Source organism: Castor canadensis, chromosome 5 (assembly GCF_047511655.1).
Source record: "Castor canadensis chromosome 5, mCasCan1.hap1v2, whole genome shotgun sequence".
Taxonomy (NCBI): Eukaryota; Metazoa; Chordata; class Mammalia; order Rodentia; family Castoridae; genus Castor; species Castor canadensis.
The window spans coordinates 57,404,460-57,427,473 of NC_133390.1; the positions used below are offsets into that span (position 1 = coordinate 57,404,460).

General features: G+C 36.5%; 1 protein-coding gene across 1 annotated transcript in view; it reads right to left on the reverse strand.

Moving 5' to 3' along the window:
- Nucleotides 1-8,773: 8,773 nt before the first annotated feature.
- Nucleotides 8,774-23,014, reverse strand: part of Myh15 (myosin heavy chain 15) — a 144,520-nt gene continuing 130,279 nt past the window's right edge. Inside the window, exons 38-41 of the mRNA XM_074072376.1 lie at nucleotides 17,876-17,980; nucleotides 11,919-12,014; nucleotides 10,880-11,014; nucleotides 8,774-9,134 (exon numbers count right to left, since the gene is read on the reverse strand). Of these exons, the coding sequence (XP_073928477.1) occupies nucleotides 9,120-9,134; nucleotides 10,880-11,014; nucleotides 11,919-12,014; nucleotides 17,876-17,980 (351 nt within the window). The 3' untranslated portion in view covers nucleotides 8,774-9,119. The remainder of the gene's footprint in view (nucleotides 9,135-10,879; nucleotides 11,015-11,918; nucleotides 12,015-17,875; nucleotides 17,981-23,014) is intronic.

A 23,014-nucleotide genomic window follows, 5' to 3' on the forward strand; every position in this document is an offset into this window, starting at 1 on the left:
ATATAGAAGAAATTGAGTATTTAGGGTCATTTTTATACCAACAGCACAATGAATATTAGTATCAAATTCATCTTATGAATGTGCTACTGAAAATTCAATTGCTGAAGCAGACATGGATAGGGTGTGATGGACACTGGACAGTAGGCTCCATAGGATTTTCGATGTACAAGTGTTACGTCAGAGGTTGGGAGGTACCAGGGATTGACTTACAAGGAAAGAAAGAAAATCCTCCTGTGGCAGTGCTAATCCTGACTGGCAGCATTACCTTAAGCAATCATTTTTAATTAGGTGCATTAGTTCCCCATTGATCAAATGAAAGTAATTCATACCTAGCTAGGTGTTTAAGCATTGAGTGAAAATATTTGTGAAATGGAAAGCACCAAATCTATCCATAATAGACTTGGTTCATCCTCCAAACAAGATTTTCCACCAGCATTGCACTTTAGAATGCAAGGTCAGAGTTGAAGGAGGAATCCTTATCTCCTAGGTCAGAACCTCTGATTTTTCTCAATATCTCAAAAAATTAGTATTGTTGCTTGTGTTTAGTCTTTTGTTGTTGCTTCTTTCTGTTTTTTGAAGCAGGGTCTTGCTAGATTGTGCAAGTTGCCCTGAACTCATGATCCTCTTGCTTTGGCCTCCTGAGTAACTGGAATTATAGGAGTGTGCTGCCATGGTGTTTAGTCTCTTTACACAGCATTAGTCCATTAATCTTCATTAGCTATATCTATCAGGACATGTTCAGTTTTTAATCCTTCTTATTTATTTGAACAAACACAAATTGACCAATGTCTTTGTGTATAAAGTTACTACTGCCTAAGAAAACAGTAAAGAAGAAGAAAAGTTAATTTGATCCTTCCTATCCAATTGCAAGAAAAATTATTGCTTTGTGTCTTATTAGTAACAAATCAAAAAATTTCTGTGAATGTCTCTTATATGGGAAGAGAGGAGGATAATTTTTCTTTTCAGCCTTTACCGGGGTTTCACATTCTCAAAATATTGAGCAGCAAAATACTAAAATTGTAGGTGATTGACTACCTGTACATAATTCCAGTGGTTTTTTTTTTGACTATGAATGTAATGTTTATTATGCATTAGAAATTATGCTTGGCATATTACATTTTTTTTAGTTTATCCTCCAATGAAAGTGAGTGCTGATTGCTATTATTCTGTCTTACCAATAAAGAAACTCAGAAAGGTAAACTGCTATTTTTGAGTAAGATTTGGAGGAGTATTAAAATCTTGTCTAACCATAATGTCTATGTTTTGTAGTCCATGGTAGAAAAACGTTTGGTAACATTAACATATTTTTAGATGGTGATTATCTTAACCACAGACCATTCATCCACCAGCTGGAAAAGAAAGGTAGAGAAGCCAGTAGGTGATTCCTTTGAAGTTTCCCTAGGTTTTTCCTTTTCCCCATTTCCTCTTCTAGGTCTTTGATTAACCATAAACATTGGCTTAGCACTGGGAAATCAGTTCTCCTTCTGTCCCTGGTTGTCTGGTGTTTTGACATGGCCATCTCAGCATCTGGCTGGTAGCCAATGATCCAAACTGCTTTTGTGGATTGTCTCTAGTCCATCTTTGGAAGCTACCTCCATAATTCCAGTGTTAAAGACATGAGCACCTGGTGTTTGTTTTCTGTTAGCCAGACAGCAATAGAAATATGGAAATGGATTGAAAGTGGTAATATTAAATTTTAGATAAATAATAATTTCTCACTTTTATTAAGAATTAGGTAGCCCAAAGTGCCATCAGTTCCTTAAATGCAGAACAGTTTTATCTTATTGAGAATCTCTTCCGTGTCAAGATTTGTTTAGCTCAGATTGTGAATTTAAGAATGTGGACTTTCCTGTGTTTCTGGATCCATGGCATATAGTATCAACATGGAAAAATAAGACTAAACTGGGAATGTATCATACAAAAAGAATGATTAATTCTATTCACTGTGGTTGTGCACAAATGGGATTGTCTAAGGAAGTTGCATAAAGGGAGAATTTTGAAAGAGAAGTAGGAGATTACAGGAGAACATATGCACTACTCCAGGTGAAAAGTCCAGTACATTCAGCTCTCTGTGTTGGTGGTTTATTCATAGATAGATTCAATCAATCACATATCAAAAATATTCAGAAAAAAATGCATCTATAATCTTGTCGTGATTCTCTAAGCAATAAAACATAACGAGTTACAAAGAATTCATGTTGTATTATACCTTAAATGTAATCATCTGACTTAAGTTATAATGGAGGATGTGTGTAAGTCATATATAAATTTATACCATTTTGTATAGAGACTTGAGCCATCCAAACATTTGGGTGTCATAGGAGAGAGCAGGCATGTAATCAGTCTCTCAGGGACACTAAGGGAAGCCTCTATGTACAAAAGCCTCACAAAGGAGTAAAACTGTCAAGATTTGTAGAAGTATCAGGTAGTTGAGGATAAAACTAGAAGGAGATGAACCTGAAGAGCAGAGTTAAAAAAAATGATGAAAAACCATCTATACATTTTTAAAGAGATTGAAATGTGTCCTGTAGGATAGAGCCAAAGAAGACTTTGAAGACTGAGAAAGATCCTGGATTTGCATTTTAGAAGTTTTGATGTGGCATCAGTCTCCTGTGGGTAGATTGGAAAGTAGATGGATCTAGAGCCAGGAAGAAACCATGGAAGACATAGAGTTCAGCCTACAGAGAGAGATACAGAACAAGAAGAACAAGGTGGAGCTGTAGCTTGATGGGCAGGCTGAGAACACCCTGCAGAGTCCCTGTTCTAGGAGAGCTCAGGCCAGAGGAGGATTACCTGCACACAGTTGGGGGTATATGATTTATGTGCAGGAAAAGAGACTTTGTCTAAATAGAGAAGTGGTTGATCCCATATAAGTGACAGAGACCACTGGGGAGGTGGTATAGTAAGAAGGGAACCCTGGAGAGCAGCAGCATTTGAGATTCAATGAAGAAAATTGAGTTTAAAAGACTATAAAAAGGGAGCAACATTCCACAGTGCCACTGTCAGGTTGCAGGAATTAAAACCAGGTACATTACTTCCCTAGCTGGTCCAGTTTAGAACCCTCCTTGAAGCCCTAAACTAACCTGTAGTAAGAATCTGAAACAGTTCCAGTAAAGCTTTTCTTTTACAAAACTCTACAGCACAAATATCTAATCACTTTTCAAAACAAAAAAGGTATTTCCAATGTTATCAGTATTATAATTTTTATTCCCTCTTAAGTATTAAATTTGTTTGACAATTTTATCTTCATTGATGTCTCCTTTCCTATTTTGTTATTTTATTGTTTTTATAAAATTCAAAATGACACATTTCTCAGGTCAACTTGTCAAATGATCTGTACTGAACCAAGACTTCGAAGTTATTTGGTCCAGAGTGAAAGACTTTCTCTGTCCTGGACTGAGCTCCTCACAAAATATGATTAATCAACTGCAATTTTCACAGAACAAAGGGATGATTAATCAGAGTGATTTCTCTGTGACTTTTAGCCCTTGAGACAGTAGGGGAATCTGTGTGCAATATTTCTTCAAGCAAAGATACTTTACTCATGGCCCACAGTCTTGTATTGAAAAAAATATAATCCTAGAAGATTTTATTTTCATTGTTTCAGGGTTTCAGGTGAGAAAAGCCCATATATTTTGGTGATTTTTGGGGATGGGCATCTTTAATTTCTGCTTACCACTGTGCCTAATATGAGCCTCAAGGGTGGGAAGAGAGGGTTTGGGCATAGTGGGAAGTTAGAACTGCCACCCCACTGGATTGTGGGAAAGAATGTCATTGTATGCTAACTTGGTGGAAATAATCACCACAGGGCATTTGAAGCACTATGAGTATGCCTGAATTCAGCTCACTTTTTAGTTAATAGCTAAAATTTTTTATTTAAATGTATTTTAGTACTAACTGGAGAGTCATGCAGAGTGCACAATGAAGGTTGCTTTCTAGGTGAGATATTTGGTCTCCTTACCTGAATCTACTGATTTGACATCAAGGGAAACTCTGGCAACTCTCTTTCTTTAATAAGGATATTTGAGTCAGTAGAACCGTAATATGTTTTAGTTTTAATCATTTTAATTTTAATCAAACCCATTATGAAAAGTAGTAGAAAAATTGGTGATTCTAATGGTGAAATTAGAATACAGTTGATCATCAAATAGAAGCTTTTACACTGAGTGATAACACTCCTTTTGTAGAGCTGCCACATTGAGAGTGCAGAATGAACAAACCGAGGATAAATTAGAACCATGTATCTTTCTCTAAAATAAGAGTATCATTTTTTGTAAGATAAAGTGAAACCTGATTCTACTTTTAAAACTGTTCCCTATGTTGGATTCATGTTGGAGTGTAGAAAAATTACCAGGAAAAATCTGTCTAGAGACCACATGTCACTCTTCCAAAGCAGAGATGAATTTTCGAATTTTCAGGAGCCATGCCCAAATGGCAGAGGACAGGGCAAACAGTTGTGCCTCACTGCACACCAGCCTTTCAAGGAAATGGTTTTCTATTCTAAATTTCAATTTTCTATTTGCTGCCTTGCCTGGGAGATGCCACAGCATATGAATAGAAGGCTCAGTGAGGGGCACTTAGGATTCCTAGAGTCTAGATCTGCTTAATAAAAGTTGCACTGAATTAACTAAATGGAATTAAATAATGCTTTGTAAATTTTGCCGCTGAGACAATATGTGACATTGGGGATATGTTTATAGAGGGGAAAGACTCACATAAAATGAAAAGCAGCTATACTGTTCAGGCTTTTCTTCAGGAGGGATATGCATACAAAAATGCTTTAGAAAGGCAGCTTATTGTATCTACTTAATCTCTTCTTTACAAGAATATAGCTTCAGTATCACTCAATTAGAGATTGTTTTATTGGTTATAAAGTATTACCTACTTTCTTAACTAATAAGAGTATGTTCATTAAAACTGATGTCTGTTATGTAAATAGATATTCATTTTAAAGAATAATCCATAAACATGTGCCACCCTGAATTAGACTTTGTGATCTAAGACTTCTTACTATTTGGTAGAACACAGAGCACAAAATTAGCAGAGTCTGACTTTGGTAGCCTACAATCTCCAAATTTCTGCCTTCAGGAATTCCCGCTTCCTTTAATACTAATTGGAGCAATTCTAGTCCAGACCAAAATGCTAGAAGTTCAGGCTCCTCTGGTTTTTCCCGAGGGGCTCCAAGCACTGTCAACCCAGGGTCACCTTGAACTTCTTATCCCTGCTCCCCTGGGACACTGTCTTCTCCAAGCTATAGGTAGACTGTACTTTTCCCTCCTGGTCCAAGGAGAACTCTGGGCTGAGGCTAATTTATTGTCCTAACTATTCCTTTGTAAAATGTGTTAATTCCCTTATTATAATATAAAATAGAAACTTAAAATCCATAACAGACTCATTGCTTCTCAAGTTTTCAGATATTTTCTTCCCTAACGTGCACCTCCACTCTGTCCCAGATTGATTAACAACACAGTGATGATAGGCTTCCAATAATAGAAGCACTGAGACTAGGAGATATTTATGTTCACAGCAAACTCTCCCATCCAGCCCGGACTCTTGGTTTGATCTTAAAAGGACATTTACATCATGCGAAATGTTTTCTTAGTTTACCTTCCATCTGGAATGTAGAAATAACTGTTTTCAAAACATTGGACATACTCTACCTTAAACACCCACTCACACTTTTTCTTTCTTAGCAATCTTTCTTCCAGTTCACAGACTTTATTTCTTTGTTTTATTTAGCATTGAGCCAAAGAACAGCTTCCTGGAAAATAGTTGTTCTGGTTTTGGTGATTTGTTCTAGTCTTACTGAATTGGGAGGCTGATTCTGAGAGTAAAACTTCAACATAAACTGAGAAATCAATGCTAGCATAATTATTATGGAGAATTTGGCTTGTCCTTGGGTGTTCTGTGTCCTGTGTATTAAAGATGATATGGAAATACACACCTATAGGCTGTTGGGCTTGTCAACCATTCTATCTTCTTGAGAGTCACTTGTAAAGTTTATCAAAATCCTTTTAAATGCTCCTAATTTTGATCTATCTACTCTTCTTCTAAAATATATCCTGAGTTAAGTGATCAGAGGCACATCAAGCCATATACAAGCACACTGATTGAGGCACAATGCCATTATTTCCAGTTATCCTATTTTCATTGAATAATAGTGGAATTAAATTACTTTTTAAAAAAATTATATGTGCTTTTCTTTTTCCACAAAAATTTACTTAGCACAAAAATGATTAACAGAGTGATCCAATCATCCTGCACTAAAAACAGTTGGAAAGAAGTTAAAATTTTGAAAGTTGTTTTTCAAATGATTACCCCATGGGTTCCCTTTTAATCCTCACCAAGATACTTCCCTAAGGCTCTAGCCTGGAACCAAGACAATTTGTTTGGTATGGTATTTTATCCCAGTTTTATATAAATGATTATTTCAGAATAACATATTAGATTTAGTATGGTGAATCTTAGGGATCCCAAAGAGTAAGAATGTCAGTGTTCCCAAGACTACTTAGGGTAAAAGGACATTATCAGCTCAAGAGTTGACATGTCTGGTCTTGGGTTACAACTGGAAACAGCAGGCTTGCATAGTCAAGTGACACTACTTGTGAAGATAATTCAATGAATTCTTGTATCTTAGTTGGCATGTTGTTAATCAGCCTTCTAATAGGTTTATGTTTACATATAAGCTTTATATAGAGAGAGAACGGAAATCCCAGCTGACCTGATGTTCTATTCCCTCTAACTTTTACAATCAGTTTCTATAAAAGAAATGCTCTAATTTTAATGCTTGTGAATTGTCAATCAAGGGTTTGACCTTATAGTTGACAGATGTTTAAAAAAAGCCTCTGAATGTGGTGTGACTGCAACCTGGTCCAGTTTTCTCTGTCAACTGACCTCAGTTTCATGAGCTCATAGAGTATACATAGTTCTGTTAACTGTAAGTATCTACTACAATATGTGTCAAGTGTTCATATACAGTAAAGTATTAAGACTGTTATAAAGAAAAACTCCAATGAGATGATATTTAAGTTTCTGGCATCACTTCCTCTTAGCAATCTTGATTCCTTCTATTTAAATTGTGCCCAAATAAGAAAAAGTAATTTTAATAATAAATTAAATGAACATTTAATAATAAAATTGAATAATAAAATTGAAGCAATCTTCACATAGAAGAATGCTTATACTCTGATTTTGCTGAATAGTGTGTTGAACTTTGAGAAACAATAGTATTCAGATTTTGGGATGTGGAAGCAGAAAATTTCTAACAACAAGTTTAGGGCACAGAGATGTTTTCTAGAAAGAAACCTTAATAAAGGGTAATTCCAAACTTATTTTAGCAAAGCTTTTTGAAAATTAGTATTCTAGAAAAAAATATGAGTCCTTTGTTAAATATTCGCATTTTCTCACTGGTGAGAAAGCCACGGTGAGGAGTCCACTGCTTTCGATACAGCACTGCAGACATCCTGCATCACTCTCTCCCTCGCATCTCAAAACTCTAATTTATGTTCCCATGCTTGGAGGGGCCCTGACATTCAGCAAGATCAGCCTGGATCTGTCTGTGCCAACCCAAGCCATTCTTGTCCTCTAACCATAAGACTGGCTCGGCACAGGCATGTGAAGAAATCTGGTCATTTTATAGGAGGAAAAGTATTCCTGAGGGATTCTTGAATGGGTTCCTTCATTTTTTTCCACTTTTATGAGGATATATTTGTTTTATCAGGGGTACAGTTTCTTGATTTCAAGGAGATACAGGATATTGTGTGAGGAAAGAGTGTTCAGAACTTCTGTGGTCCTCTTGCAACAGTGAAGGGAACAAGGCCCACACATGGAAGATGTCAAAGTAAAAAGGATCTTGGTTGTTTGATACTGCTGGGCCCCTGAATTAATGTTAGAGCCTTTTGGGGTTGGATCAGAGACGAAGAACCACTGAGAATGACAGAGAATAGGATTTATTACATGGACTCATATAATTACACAACTGTGGTTATCAGGCCTGAAGCGGCTGAACATTGCTGCACCAGTAGTCAAGGAGAGAGCTGGACATGGAGTGACGATGAAGGTGAGTCTGTAAGAGCAAACTGGGACTGGCATCTATCTTCATGGCTTTCACAACAAGGTTGTGGGTGCTCTGCAGGAGAAACTGGTGCTGGTTGCCTTGGAGCTGCACACGTCCTGGCCAGCACTCTGCAAAACTGACAGACTGGCAGGATCTGGAAGAGCTATCAGTCCAGAGCACTGGTATTCTAGAGAGGTGTTGCTGATCTCTGCTAGCTTACCTTTTTATTTTTTCTCTTATTTTTCTGCTAGCTTCCCTTTTTGGATTAGGGTAATATTTTGAGCTGTCACAGTGCCTGGGGTCATATCTTGACCCTATGCACATAAAACAAATACATGTCCTTCACTTCTACCTACCAAATCTGGTGCAAATTTCTCTTATGACCACCTTCACTCGAGAACCAACTGCCACAGTGCAAAGCCTGTACACCACCTATCACTGAAGTTCTTGTATGAAAAAAACACTTCTTCAGTAGTTAAAATCCATACCAGCCATGTAGCTTACATATGTGCTGAATATGAAGGTTTTTTCTACAAGCTTAAAGTGCCTAACTGTGGCTATATCTACATCACAGTGCTAAGGAGAAATTTTATTGACTCCCACCATTAAAGGCTAAAAATCTACAGCCATGGATATAGGGATGAATCAAGCAAAGTTAGCTAACTTCATTAATAATCATTTACCAACAAGCTCCAGTCCCCATGTAGCATTCTTGTTCTAATAATGTCTTCTGAGTTCTACCCACAAAGAGGTAGTAAGGCCAAAAGAACAAAATCTCATTTCTTTACATCAGAATTTAAGTCTCTTGCATCTTTCTAAACTTTTTTTGTGAAATGTTAGTTTTCTCATCATTGAGAAGCAAATGTCTATTAATCCTGAATGCAACAAAATTTCCTTTAATTACATTTTTCTAATCACCTTGTTTAAACTGCTTTTCAAACCACATACTATAAGTTCTAAATATTTGTTTCAAATGCAACTTTTTGAAAGTTTTTGCAAGTTTTTGGCCATAAATTGGCACCTTCTATTTCTCCAATTATTGTCCTTTATAAGAAGAAGCTGCTTATTCTTCACGAACCTGAAAAACAGAATGGCAGTGAGTTCTATGAAATTCCCTTGACTTTCACCAGTGGAGCACACACCCAGACCTATGCCAAGTCCTTCCCAGAGGTAAGCAGGCCTTAGCCAACCCTTCATTAACTTCAAAGGGAGGCAGGGAATTGAGGTAGTTATCTGCATTACAGAGAGCAGGCACTAGTAATTCACCCCAAGACATGCTGGGTCACTCTCCATTTCCATTCTTCTCTTCCCCCCTTCCTTACCCCCCTGCTGCCCCAAGATGGAAAACATTCTGTAACCACACCACCAATTTGTGCTGTAGCCCTGACATACAGAATTCGGTCAGAAAATATTTTCTTTGTGCTTATAATGACTGAGGGTTCTTTTTAGGCTTTTGTGAATGGGAAACAAGAAGGTTTTACAACTCATCTCTGGCCTTCCAGAAGCAATTCCTGCTTCATGGCTTTTGTTAGAATAACTGTGATAAAGTCAAATTCATGGCATGTGTTTTGGAGGCCCTGTGACCTCCTACACCCAAGTGTAACTGTAGCATATGTGAGGCACCACCCTAAATAAGTCCATTGGATGGTATTTCTGGGCAGGCTCTGCACAGATGGCTCTAAATCCAGTGCCATAACACTTGTCAAATAGTGGCCAGCGTTGAAACCATTCAACTGATGTGTTTATCCTATATGTGATAAATCCATATAGGATTTATCCTTAACACAGCAAGTCCTGCATCAATAAGAAATCTCTGAAGCAGCCAATGGCTTATGATTCTCATATTTAGACTTAGGTATATTTAATAGAACCAACTTTTAGTCTCTCTGAGACAGATCTTCCCTTAAGGTAGTATTTATTATTGACAACCTTATCCCTTATCAACTTACTATTAATTTACAAGACTACTAGTAATTATAAATTAAAAAAAAAAAAGCAGACCTTAGCTAAAGAGGGCACCAAAACTTAAGAATGTGAAGATGGTACCTAACTGTCCTGGTAACAATTCTAAGTGCTGTATAAGCTATTCTATAAAGGGTAGCTAATATCACATTACCAAGTCTCTTTTAACTCAGTTCTAAAGCCAGATCTCATTTAAAAACTATGTTCTATGAAAATATCAATAAAGAAGCAGACACTTTTCTGCCCCTGCCAAACATTCAGTTCAGAGTTCTTTGTCACTCTGCCACTATGCCCATAAAATTAGAGCATTGGCCTGTACCATTGCATCAGAATAGCCTCTCAATGAACCACAGAGACAGAGATGTGAAAAGATTCTCTATGCTTTGGGGCAGAATCAGAAGTAAGGAACTGAAACCTACAAGCAGGACTCCATCATATATTCTCCTTCATTGCCTCAACTTTAAATATTTTCCTCCTATAGGCTCCATTTTGACATGGTACAAAGTCATGTACACTACCATAGAAAGAGTTCATACAGAATATGCAAAAGATTTTTTGTGCCATTTAAATCATCTTTGTTCCGTGAACTCCTGAATATTCTACACAAATGAAAGTCCAAAGTTCAGAGCCTGCAAGCTAAAGTAGAATTAAGCATTTAAAATATATAAATAGAATGTGTTTACCACTCAAATGGTTAGCACTTCCATATTACTTGGAAAAGTAGAATTTAATAAATATGGTAGATTTTATTTGAATGTAAAAAAATAATTTTAAATAGAAAAAAACAGATTTCTTGTTATACTGGTTCATGGTCTACAGGCCCAAAATACTATGAGAGTTAGAGCTGAATATCTACTGTACCTTTTTTTCAAAGTCTTTTGCTTTAATCTTGAGTTTATTGACTTGAGATTCTGCTGTCTCTGCCCTTTCCTTCACTTCATTCAGCTCATGTTGTTGGTTCTTATACTTGGAGAGATATTGACTGGCCTGTGCCTCCTATAAAAGTAAGAACACACATTGCGATTATCTGCATAGTACTTTTTTTCACTGATGTTACAGAGTTGAAAAATGTGAGAGGAATATAAATTTCTGAGTAATGAAATACACTATTTTGGTAAATGACATAGGGATTAAGACTTTCTAGTAGGCATAAATATACATTTTTCTTTACTGTTTGCTGGAAATTCAGAACCTTGTGGCTACTTTTCACCAACTGCATGTCGTATAGTCCTCTCAGACTTGCTGTGTTCTAGAACAATCGTAGTTATTTATTTTACAGTCAGTTAAGCATCCTGTTCTACCTCTGGGTCAAAAAGGTTGGACTTTAAAATTATATGAGTCAGTACTTGTTAGACATGGTTTTCATGGTTAGACATGTTTTTTTAATCAATTCAAAGCCCCTCAAACACATTTTAGGCAAAACTTAACATGTACAAAACTTACAATCACTGCATATAACTCTGAATACTAAACCAGGAAATGGCAAGTACACCTCAATGATGGTGGTTTTGTCTAAAACCATGTTCAGGCCTATCAGGAGAAAGTATTTAGAGCTACATTTATGATAACCAAAGTTTAGGGGTGGGGGAGGCCCCATAATGAAATTTTACCCCAAATTTTCTATCCCTGCATGATATCCTACTCATATTTGACTCATTTCTTATAGCATACATGTTTGGGTAATAACCACAAGGTTGAGAGGGAGACCTCTGGCTTCCTAAAGGAAAAAAATAGCATAAATTTTTACCATGAGCAATAGTCTGGACTTGAGAAAAACTAGACAGAGGGCAGACATGAAGGCTAGCAGATCCTCTCTGAGGAGTTGCTCCCCTAGAACAAGGTATTAACCAAAACGATGGCTGAGAAACCCACGAGGTTACAACTGCCCCTGATACTTAACCGCTGCCTCCACTTGCTGCTTGTAACTCTGCACTTTCAACTGAAGTTTATCCACCAGAGTCTGCATCTTGCTCAGGTTTTTCTTGTCCTCTTCTGCCTGAAATACATAGGTATGCATGTGAGAGTGATCTGAGGGATATAGCCATCTATATTGGGTGTGGCCTCATGTGAGGAAATAGGATCTGAAACTTCAGTAAATATCATCTGAGAACTGTGTTCTATACAATGGGTTTAGCTGTACTCATCCCAAGTTTTGAAAGATTAATAAACACAGTCCTGAGCAATGACAGAATCATTCCTCAGGATCCACCACAGCAACCTAAAAGCCTTTGCTGCAGTGGAAGTTAAAACCATTAGGTTCAATATAACCTTCAATCTTTTCATTCCAACCAAGTTACCCCTGCCTGAGGTTTCTCAGTAGGAATAAAGTACATTAATACAAAAGCCATGTATGCAAAACAGGAAATCAAACACCCCTCAGTTAAAACAACTCAGCCCTTGAACTTTCTTATTGGCCCTTGGATTTGAATAATGAACTAGAAATGGTAAATTTTGTAGAATTCTGGCAATGGCATCAGCAAAGATAAAAAAATTCCACAAGCTGTGATCTTGGCACACCCATTTTTACTGCCTCAATTACAATCAAGGCTTGGACTGGAGAAAGGAGATTTGGTGAGGCAGGGTTTCTCACCTCTGCTCCATGGAGCCTTTGGAATTCTGAGAAGAGGAAGGGAAACTCCTCCACCCTTTTCTCACACCCCTTTAACTGGATTATGTCTACTTTGGAGCTGTTGAACTTCCTGATGGAAAAAATACCTTAACCTTCCAAGGAATGAGAAACTGATTTAATGAAGACATAATCCTGTTGTTCATTTTTTTCTGGCCCCATTTTACTTCTGTCATCAATTGTCAGCTTCATTGGTGAATACTATAGTTTGAATCTTAGATATTTCCCCAAAGGTATGTGTTAAAGGGAGTCAGTCCCCAGGATGATACATGAGAAGGTGCTGGAATCTCTAAGAGATTAATTCTTTTGAGAGGTCTTTAGGCCAACTGGGAGATGCTCCCTGAAGGGGATTGTGGAACCTGGGTCTCTTCCCCCTCTTTTTTGCTTCCTGACCAGGAGGTGAGTACAACTGCTCCACGATGATATATCACTTCTTCACAGTCCCAAAAGCAGTAAGGTCAATTGATTATGAACGGAATCCTCAAAAAATGTTAGCCAAACTAAACCTTTTCCTTTGTCAGTTGATTATCTCAGGTACTTTGTCATAGTGAGGAAAATTTGACTTAACACACTGAGTTTTGTGGTCCACTGTCCCACAAAACCTACTGTAACCAAGCTTATCTCTCCCTATTTCCCCATAGTGCCTACCTATTCTCTCCTCTGTAAGTTTAGCCAAACTATTTCCATAAGCTGGAAGCAGCCTCCCCCACAAAGTTCAATCTGACAGTAGACAACTAATTACAAGTTTTGAACTTACTAAGACAAGACCATGTAGGATTCAACTTAGTTAAGGAACTGAGACTAGCTTATGTTTTAAATAAAAATTTGACTCTGTTTTTATCTCTCTAGCCTTCTAAATGTCAGGCTTATGAAATTTGAAGATTCACAGTATTTTCTGTTTGCAATGAATTCTAAATCAGCACAGGTTTAATTGCTAATAATGATTTACTAGGGAGAATGAGAGATAAAGGAGGTCACACAGAAGAAAACTGAAAAAATCCAGGAGTGGTTGCTGATTTAGTGATAATCCTCCCACTTGGGAAAGCAAAGCCTTTGTTGTTAAACCTAGGTTCACATCTCAGCTCTGGGCATTAAGTAACTGTGGGAGCCATGGTTGTGCACTGGATGTCTCTTCTAGAAAAGAATGTGCCATTCAGCTGTGAGAAGTGAAGTGCAGTTTCCCTCCCCATACAGTGCCTTTGGGATCTGCCATAGAACTGGCACTGAGGCCACAGAGCCCTAGGCAGTCACTAGGCACAGCAGAATAACTGGGCAGAGCTCAATTAATAGCATCTGGCCATTTCAGCCCAACAGGGGACTGCTTTCTGGGCAATTTCTTTGCTGGAAATATGCTCAGAGCTGTCCTGTATTTGAGACTCTTTCTATCTACCCACCCCACCACTTCCACCAGTCCCTTTATAGGGGTCAGTCCTATACTTCACTCTGAGGCTTTCTTTGCCCCATCCTGCTTGTCCTCCTCATTACGCTTCACAGGTGTTATGTCCAGTAAATCTCTTGTACTTCTAATACCATCTGGTTCCTGGAGAGCATACTCAACACAGTGATGTGATCAAATTTTGTTTCCTTTCCCTAAAAAATGAAGATATTATATTTTTGCTACATTTGTAAAGTACAACTAATATTTACACACAGACTCCTGGATATAGGATTCAGTCAACAGTAAAATGGAGCAGCTGAGTAGAAAGCGTGGGTGTGGAGGAGGGACTGTACAGATACTGTCTTTACCTTCATGACAAAAGTTCCTAATCTTGTATCATACTTTATAGCACACTTTTGAGGCACTGAAGGGAGAAGACAGGGTGCATTTCCAAATGCTGGAGAGACATAAAGAAGTTAAATGTGCAGTGGGGAGAAGTCATAGAATTATTGCATTGCGAGGTTACACTTGATTCCCTTTTCACGGTGTAGTTATATAATCTTCCCAAAGGATTGTATTAGGAAAAGAAAGCCATATTTGTGTTCTTTCCCAGATGACATTTTTCAAGCAGCACTTAAGAGTAGGTTTTGCTATTCCAAACACCCTGCTTACAGTTTGATGGTCAAAGTGATGTTAGAGAAGAAAGGACTGAATTGACTCAGCATTGACCTGTAGTATTTCTGAACCAGGTATTCGTATCAAGAAATCTGAAGGGCCTTCTAGGGGGTCTTCTTTCAACTTGTAAAGCCCAGCCTAATACGTTACCTGAAGTAGGTACTCAATAGGTATTATGTGATATGAGGTGGAAAATCTACTTTAAGCATTGTGCAAATACTTGAAAGAAATTAGGACATGTATCTCCTCACTAGTACATGAGAAACACTACGATTACTACAATGAAGAAACAAAGAAGAGCCACAACAGGACAACAATGCATTCCTTGGGACAATGAAAATCCCAAAAGTATAGCTTTACAGTTCTGTTATATAATAGGGTTGTTTATAGAAGAAAACAGTAAGGATAATCAAAAGGAAAATAAAAAGAAAACCTCAGATATTATTTAATATTATTTAAAAGCATTTTACTTCATCTACATGGGAATCTTCTAAAACTCCCTTCAAAGAAGAACAGAATAGTAAAATTTCACATACTGAAGGTGTTTTCTTACTTAGCCACACATACTGTGGGCTCACCCTTCAGTGGCTTTGATACACACCACTTATTTAAAGAAGTGTCAAGCTTAACTTAGAAAAAGAATCACTTATTTAGTAATAAGAAGAGTTGCCCAAGTATCCCATTTAATGTTAATTAGCTCAATTTGATGCTTCTGGAGAGTTGCACTTTGTTTTTTTGTTTTAAATCAACTCTATGCTGCCTGCTGCAAGGAAGAAGATGTTGTTATCTCTAACAACTCAGCCTCAGAAACAAAAATCAGGACTCATAGATTTTGCATCAGTGCTGTCAAAGGAGATATAAAAATAGGTGTCTAGAATGAGTTTGCCTTTTCATCAGAATAGGTTATGTTGTGCAGTGTAAAAGGATTAGAAAAAAACATTTGGTGTCTGTGTTCAACTGAAATTCAGTCATGTACTGCAAACTCTTTTGGTCAAAGACAAATTATATATGTTTGTGTTCCACAAGGTAATAATGGAGCTGAAAAATTCCAATTTCCTCAAGAATGCATAGCTGAAGAAAAGGCAGGAGAAAAGGAAGCTGCAGGAGATGAACTCCCCACAAAACTTAATATGGAAAAGTTTAGCAGAAGCTTTTGCAGACCTCAACAAGCTCCTTAAAATGTTCAAAAACATGGACCTCAACACCAAAAGGTTTCCATTAATACAGAGGAATGTTCATTGTATATTATATACTTATAAGCAAATCTACAATGGAAAAAAAGAAAGCAAGCAAACTACCATGTACATATTTCTCAAAAGCATGGTACCTTTTCAAGAAGAATGTCGAGAAAGTCCTTCACAGACATTGTTATTATTGGAGGTAAAGTTCCATGTACCTTATTACCCTCAAAGACTTCACAGTGGGATGAGATATACAGGTGGAAGACAGGGATATTTGTGATCTTTTATTTTTGGTATAAATATTTTTATTTTATTATTGTTGTACTGGTGGTACGTTTAGATATTTACCAAAGTTCTTACAAATATCATAGTTGAATCCACTTGATATTAATGATTTTGACCCTGTATAGGCCTAGGCTAATGTGTGCATTTGTGTCTTAATTTATAACAGCAAAAATATAAAAAATTAAAAATTTACAAATGGAAGAAACCTTATAGATAAGAATATGAAAAATAAAATATTTTTGTAGTGCTGTATAATAGGTATTTAAAACTGAATTTTTTTTATTATAAGAGTCCAAAAGTTTAAAAAGTATTAAAAAGTTCATAAAGTAAAAAAAAAAAAAAAGTTCATAAAGCTAAGCTAAGGCTAATTTATTATCAAAAATTAAAAGAATTGTTTCATAAATTTACTGTAGTTTACATGTACTGTATTTATAAAATCTATAGTAGCGTGTAGAAATGTACTGGGCTTTCACAGTAATTCACTACTCGCTCACTAACTCATCTTGAGCAACTTCCAGTCCTACAAGCTCCACTCATGCTGATGCCCTAGACAGGACTGTTTCTACCATCTTTTTCTTTACCTTTCCTGTGTTTGGAGACACAAATGTTTGCTATTGTGTTACAATGGCCTACAGTATTCATTACAGCAGCATGCTGTATAGGTTTGTAGCCTACTAGCAATAGCCAAATATAGACAGGATGTGTCCGTATAGACTAGATGCTATGGCATCTGTACATGTATATAGAGTGTATATGTGCCTATGTACACTCTATGATGTTCACACCACCGCAAAATTGCTCAGAATGAAGACCAGTCGTTAAGCAATATATGAGTGTATGTGTACCAACTGTGTACCAGGAGAATGCTAAATCCTGTGGCAGACCACAATAAACCATCTGGGCTATCAGAGAATATATCTTTTTCATTAGAAACAAAATAGAAGAAAAGCCAGGTGTGGTAGGCCAGACCTGTTTTCCTAGCACTTGGGAAGACTGAAGCCAGAAAACTGCTTGAGTCCATGAGTTCAAGACCAGCATGGGAAACATAGTAAGACTCCATTTCAAAAAAAAAGAGAAAGAGAAAGAAAGAAAACTGGAAAATGTATATGAAGAATGTGATTGCTTTAGTACTACACTAATTATATTTAGGAAATGTGCCCACTTCTTTTCAATTATTTGAGACCAGTGTTGGATAAGAGGTTAAATTATTCAGAAAGCCTTAGAGTGGCCTCTACTTAGTATTTGCTGTTTCTACCCTGCACCAGGAAAAGAATCCTCAGTGGCCTTGAATGTTTGTGTAACCAGAAAGTTAGAATGGAAATGTCTCTTGATCCAATTAGTCAGCATCCCATGTAATCTTCTAGACCTCTACCACTCATTTCATTTACACGTTCTCACTCAGCCTCTCACAGGAAGACATCTCTCTGAAAACACTGAAAATGCTATGTGTGAAAAAATAAGGATGGAATAAACAGCTTTCATTTCTAATTGCATTGCTGGCTCACATTTTGTTCTCAACAAGCTCTGAAAAGGGACAGACCCAAATCACTGATAGCACAGGAGCCCTGGGAGGGGACTCTGTGTCAACTGCTTAGGAAAAACAAAGGTTCCAAGAAAACTGCAGGATCCCAGAGGCCATTTCAGGCTGGAAGGACCACACTGCTGCAGGATAGAGCGCAGCTACACACACAGGGCATGGTTTCCTGAAGTACCTGACGGGTCAGTTCTTTGATGCCTCGTTCCAGTCTGCGAGTTTCCCTTTGGACCTCTGCTTTGCGATGGAGCTCCCTATCCAGTTCACCTTCCAGTTCCCGCACCTGCAACCAAACCATGATGTCAGACCATACGCTAGTAACCAGGCTGCCATTGTTAATTTCCAATTGCACAATCATTTGAAGCAGAGTAAAATAGTTGAGGGAAAATGTACCTGCTCTCTTTCTGGTAATGACTAAACAGGGCAATCTCTCTAGGAAGATTCTCAGAGGTGAACTATAAAAGGATTGCTAAGACACTAAAGGATGTCAAAGGCTGACACTTTCAGAGGGATAAGCTTCTCTTCTTGCATTACAAAATTCATATGCGTGCATAGCATGGGTGTAGAGAGTGAGCTGCATGTAGCAGCCATTGACGATTCAGTCAATATACTCCTGATCTTAAGCTGCTTCTTCCATGTTCAGCTCAGACTCTAAAGAAATCAAACCCTGAGTCTCTGTCACACATAGCCCTACAGCACTGCTTTTTAGAATAGCTAGAGTATGTAACTGCCTGTGGCCTTACAGAGTTAGAACAACAAGATTGACATAACATTCATTCAACAAGGTGCCTACTATGCACCACACTCCAGAGCTAGGGATAGAGCTGTGAACAAAACAGACAAAAATCTCTTCCCTGTGTAAGCATGTTTTTTCATAAGAATAAGCAGAGCAGCCAAGCAAAGTAAACTCAGAATATGTTTGATGATGTCAAGTGCTATAGAGAGAAATAGGCAGGAGGAATCAGAGAGTGTGTGTAGAAAGGCTACAGGCTGCTCTTTTGCCAACAGACTCTTCTCCCAGATTTGTGCCCCATTAACTGCTTTCTCCTTTACCCAAAGCCACCTTCTCCATGAGCCCTCTCTGACCAACATTTTAAAACTGTCCTATCCTCACCACCTTCCAGCCACCACTTGAGTGAGGTTGTCTTCTTTGTTCCTTCTTAAGAGAGGTGAGATGTGGACAGTGTCTGCAGGTGTGCAGGTTCCTTGTGAATGAAGCCCATTAATATCTGGACACCTGACCTCTAGGATCTCAGCATAATAGTTCTATTTGTTGTAATGTGACCTGATACCTCCTCCCCTCTACTTTTGAAGGACTTGGTAAGGGCTTTGTTTTGTTTTTAAAAGTCATTAAGATACCTACTGCTTTACTAAACCAAATACTAGACATTATATAATTTAACCTGTAAATACTTTTTAAAAATAACAATGTGCTATCATGGCTGCTGTGGTTTGACTATGTCCCGCCAAAGTTCATGTGTTGCAAACTTAATCCCAAATTCATATGCTAATGGTATTTGGAGGTGGGCATTCCTAGGTAACTAAGATTAGATGATGTCATGGGGGTGAGGTCCCCATGATGGGATTAGTGGCTTAATAAGAAGAATAAGAGAGACCTAAGGTATCATGCTTGCTCTGTCTTACCATGTGATACCCTCCACCATGTTGTGTTCAGCAAGATGGCCCACACCAGATCAAGCAATGCCAAAACCATGCTGTTGGACTTTTCAGCCTCTAAAATCATGACCCAAATAAACTTCCATTCTTTATAAATTACCTTATCTTGGGTATTTCATTATAGCAACAGAAAATTGACAAAACAATGCTTTTCAGTTTATACTATTAAGAAAATTAACCATAATTCTTTAGCATCCCCTGATAGTAGTTCACTGCTACTTAGTTGTCATTATGGTTCTAAGCCATAATGGTGGACAAGCAGTAACTGCAAATAAAATCCTGTAATCTTAAAATTGGAGTTATAAATATCAGTATAATTCATGTATTTTTTAGGGAAAAATGTACATAAGTTCTTTGATTTTTATACTTACGCTCTTTTACTCTTAATACTAAAAATCTTTGTTCCTATACATACTATTGGATAAATAATTATATTAATCTTATTGCTAGTAGAAATAACATATTATTTTGGAAACTTATTTTTAAATTCTGTAGCATGTGAATAAATGATTTATGTGATTCATATAAAAAGGTGCATTCAGAAGATCTTTCATCTCTGTGTTCTATTCCCATGGGTATTCATTTTGTGGTTTGTAATTTATCTTGTCACCATTTTTTTTTCAAAACATACATTGATTATACAAAATAAAGGATTTCATTGTGATCTTTCCATACATGCAAATAATGCATTTGATCATCTTCACTCTATAACTTTCTTAACACTCCTCCCTCTCTCCCTTTTCCTTCCCTTAGTCCCCCTTTAACTTTCATGACCTTGTATTATTGTTGTTTGTTTCTTTTTTCCTTAGCTTCCACAAATGAGAGAAAATGTGTGATATTTGTCTTTGTAGGACCAGCTTATGTCACTTATGATGATTTCCAGTTCAATCCACTTTTCTACAAATGGTATAATTTCACTCTTCTTTATGGCTGAGTAAAATCCACTTTGTGTATAGCCACATTTTCTTTATCTATCATTAATTTATAGGCATAAAAGCTGGTTCCACACCATGGGTATTGTGAACAGTGACATGATAAGCATGAAGACACAGGTATCTTAGTAGTAAACTGACTTTGATTCTTTGGGGCATATATCCAGAAATGGTATAGCTGGATCATATGAAAATTCTATTTTTACTTTTTTTGAGGAAACTCCATATTGATTTCCATAGTGGCTGCACTAATTTATACTGCCACCAGCAGTAAACAAGAGTTCCTTTTTTATCCCTGCATCCTCACCAGCTTTTGTTCTTATTAGTCTTCTTAATTATAGCTGCCCTGACTAAGGTGAGGTGGAATTGCCAGGTAGTTTTACTGTGTGGTTTTTTTTTTGATGGCTAAGGATTTTGAACATTTTTTCATGTATTTATTTAGTCACTTGTACTTCTGTCTTTTGAAAGTATCTGTTCAATTCTAATGCCTATTTATTGATTATATAATTTGCTTTTTGTTGTTTAATTTTTTGAGTTTTTATATATTCTGGATATTAATCCCTTGTCAGATGAACAGCTGGCAAAGATTTTCCCCCATTCTTTAGGCTATATTTTCACTTTGTTGATTTTTTATTTTGCTGTGCAGAAGCTTATTAATTTGACACAATCTCATTGTCAGTTCTTGCTCTTATTTCCTAAGCTATTAGAGTTCTATTCAGAAATTCATTATTAATGCTTATATCTTAAAGAGTTTTCCCCTGGTAGTTTCAAAGTGTCAGGTCTTACATTAAGGTCTTTGATCCATTTTAGGTTGATTTTTGTACATGGTGAGAGATAGGGATCTAGTTTCAATCTTCTACATGTGGATATCCAGTTTTCCCAGCACCATTTTTAAAAGGTTATCTTTTTATGTTTTGGGTGACTTTGTGAAGAATCAGATGGCTGTACCTGCTTGTACTTATGTCTGGGACTTCTATTTGTCTATGTATCTGTTTTTGTCCTGATATCAGGCTGTTTTTTTTAACTATGGCTCTATAATATAGATTCAATTCAGGTATTGTGATAATCATTGTTTTTTGCTCAGGATTGCTTTTACTATTGAGGTCTTTTGTGTTTCAATATGAATTTTAGAACTGCTTTTTTCTACTTCTGTGAAGAATGTCATTGAAATTTTGCTGGGAGCTGAATTGAACTTGTCTATGGCTTTTGCTAATATGACTATATTTAATCATATTAATTCTGCCAATCTATGAACATGGGAGGGCTTTTCAACTACTGTCTTTGCTGCTTTATAGTTTTCATTATAGAGGTCTTTAACATCTTAGGCTAAGTTATACCTAGGTATTTTTTGAGGGTATTGTGAGTGGAATTGCTTTCCTGAGTTTTTTCTCAGAAAGTTCATTGCTGGTGTGTAGAAAAGCCACTCATTTTTATATGTTGATTTTGTATACTGCCACTTTGCTGAAAGTCTGTATCAGCTCTTAGAGTATTTTAGTGGAGTCTTCAGGATCTTTTAAGTATAAAATCATATCTCCAATAGGGACAATTTGACTTCTTACTTATCTATTTGTATTCCTTTTATTTCTTTCTCTTGTCTTATTGCTATAACTATAGCTAAGTAAGCAAGAACTATGTTGAATAAGAGTGGTAATAGTGGACAACTTTGTCTTATTCCCAGTGTTAGAAGAAATGCTTTTAGTTTTTCACATCAGTATAATGTTGGCTATAGGTTTATCATATATATTTTTTATTGTATTGGAGTATAAAACTATACTTAGTTTTATCAAGACTTTTATTATGAAGGGATGTTGAATTTTGTCAAACACTTTTTCTTACATCTATTGAGATCATTGTGTCATCTTTTTTTTCTTTTTTTTGCTTCTGTAGCACAGAATTTCAGAGGATCATTAGGCAATATTTTGAAAAACTATACTCCAATAATATTTAGAAAAATAGGATACATTTCCATACACATATGATGTACCAAAATTGAACCAAGAAGATACAAATAACCTAAAAAGATTGATAAGAAGCAACAAAACTGAACCAGTAATTTAAAAAATTCTCTCAATAAAGAAAAACTCAGAACCAGACAGATTTACTGATGAATGCCACCAGACATTTAAAGAGAAAGTAATACCAATGCTCCTAAACTGTTCCACAAAATACAAAAGAAAGGAATAGCCCCAAAGTTATCCTGTGAAGCCATTGTTTCCCTAACACTAAAACCAGATAAGGACACAATAAAAGAAAGAAAGAAAGAAAATTATGGGCTAATTTCTTTGATGACATAGATACAGAAATCCTGAACAAAATACTTGCAAACTGAATTCAAAGCACATTGAAAAGATTTTATATCATGATCTAGTTGGTTTTTCATTCCAGGAATACAAGAATGGCTTAATATATATAAAGAAATAAATGTAATATGACTTTTTGTCATTACAAACTTTCTTGCACACAAGGGTATTTACTCTCCACATTACTTTTCCTGAATTATTCCTTATATCCTTTTAATTAGCATAATTAAATGGGTGTATTATAAATGTGCATTAGTATTCCATTTTATGAATGTATCCTAAATGTACAAAAGTGATACATTATTTTTCAAAAGCCTTTTTGAACCATCTAATCTTTATATTCTTATTGAAATTATTCCATAATTTTAAAATCTTATTTTTAAGACAAGTCTTCTAATGTGTTTTTAG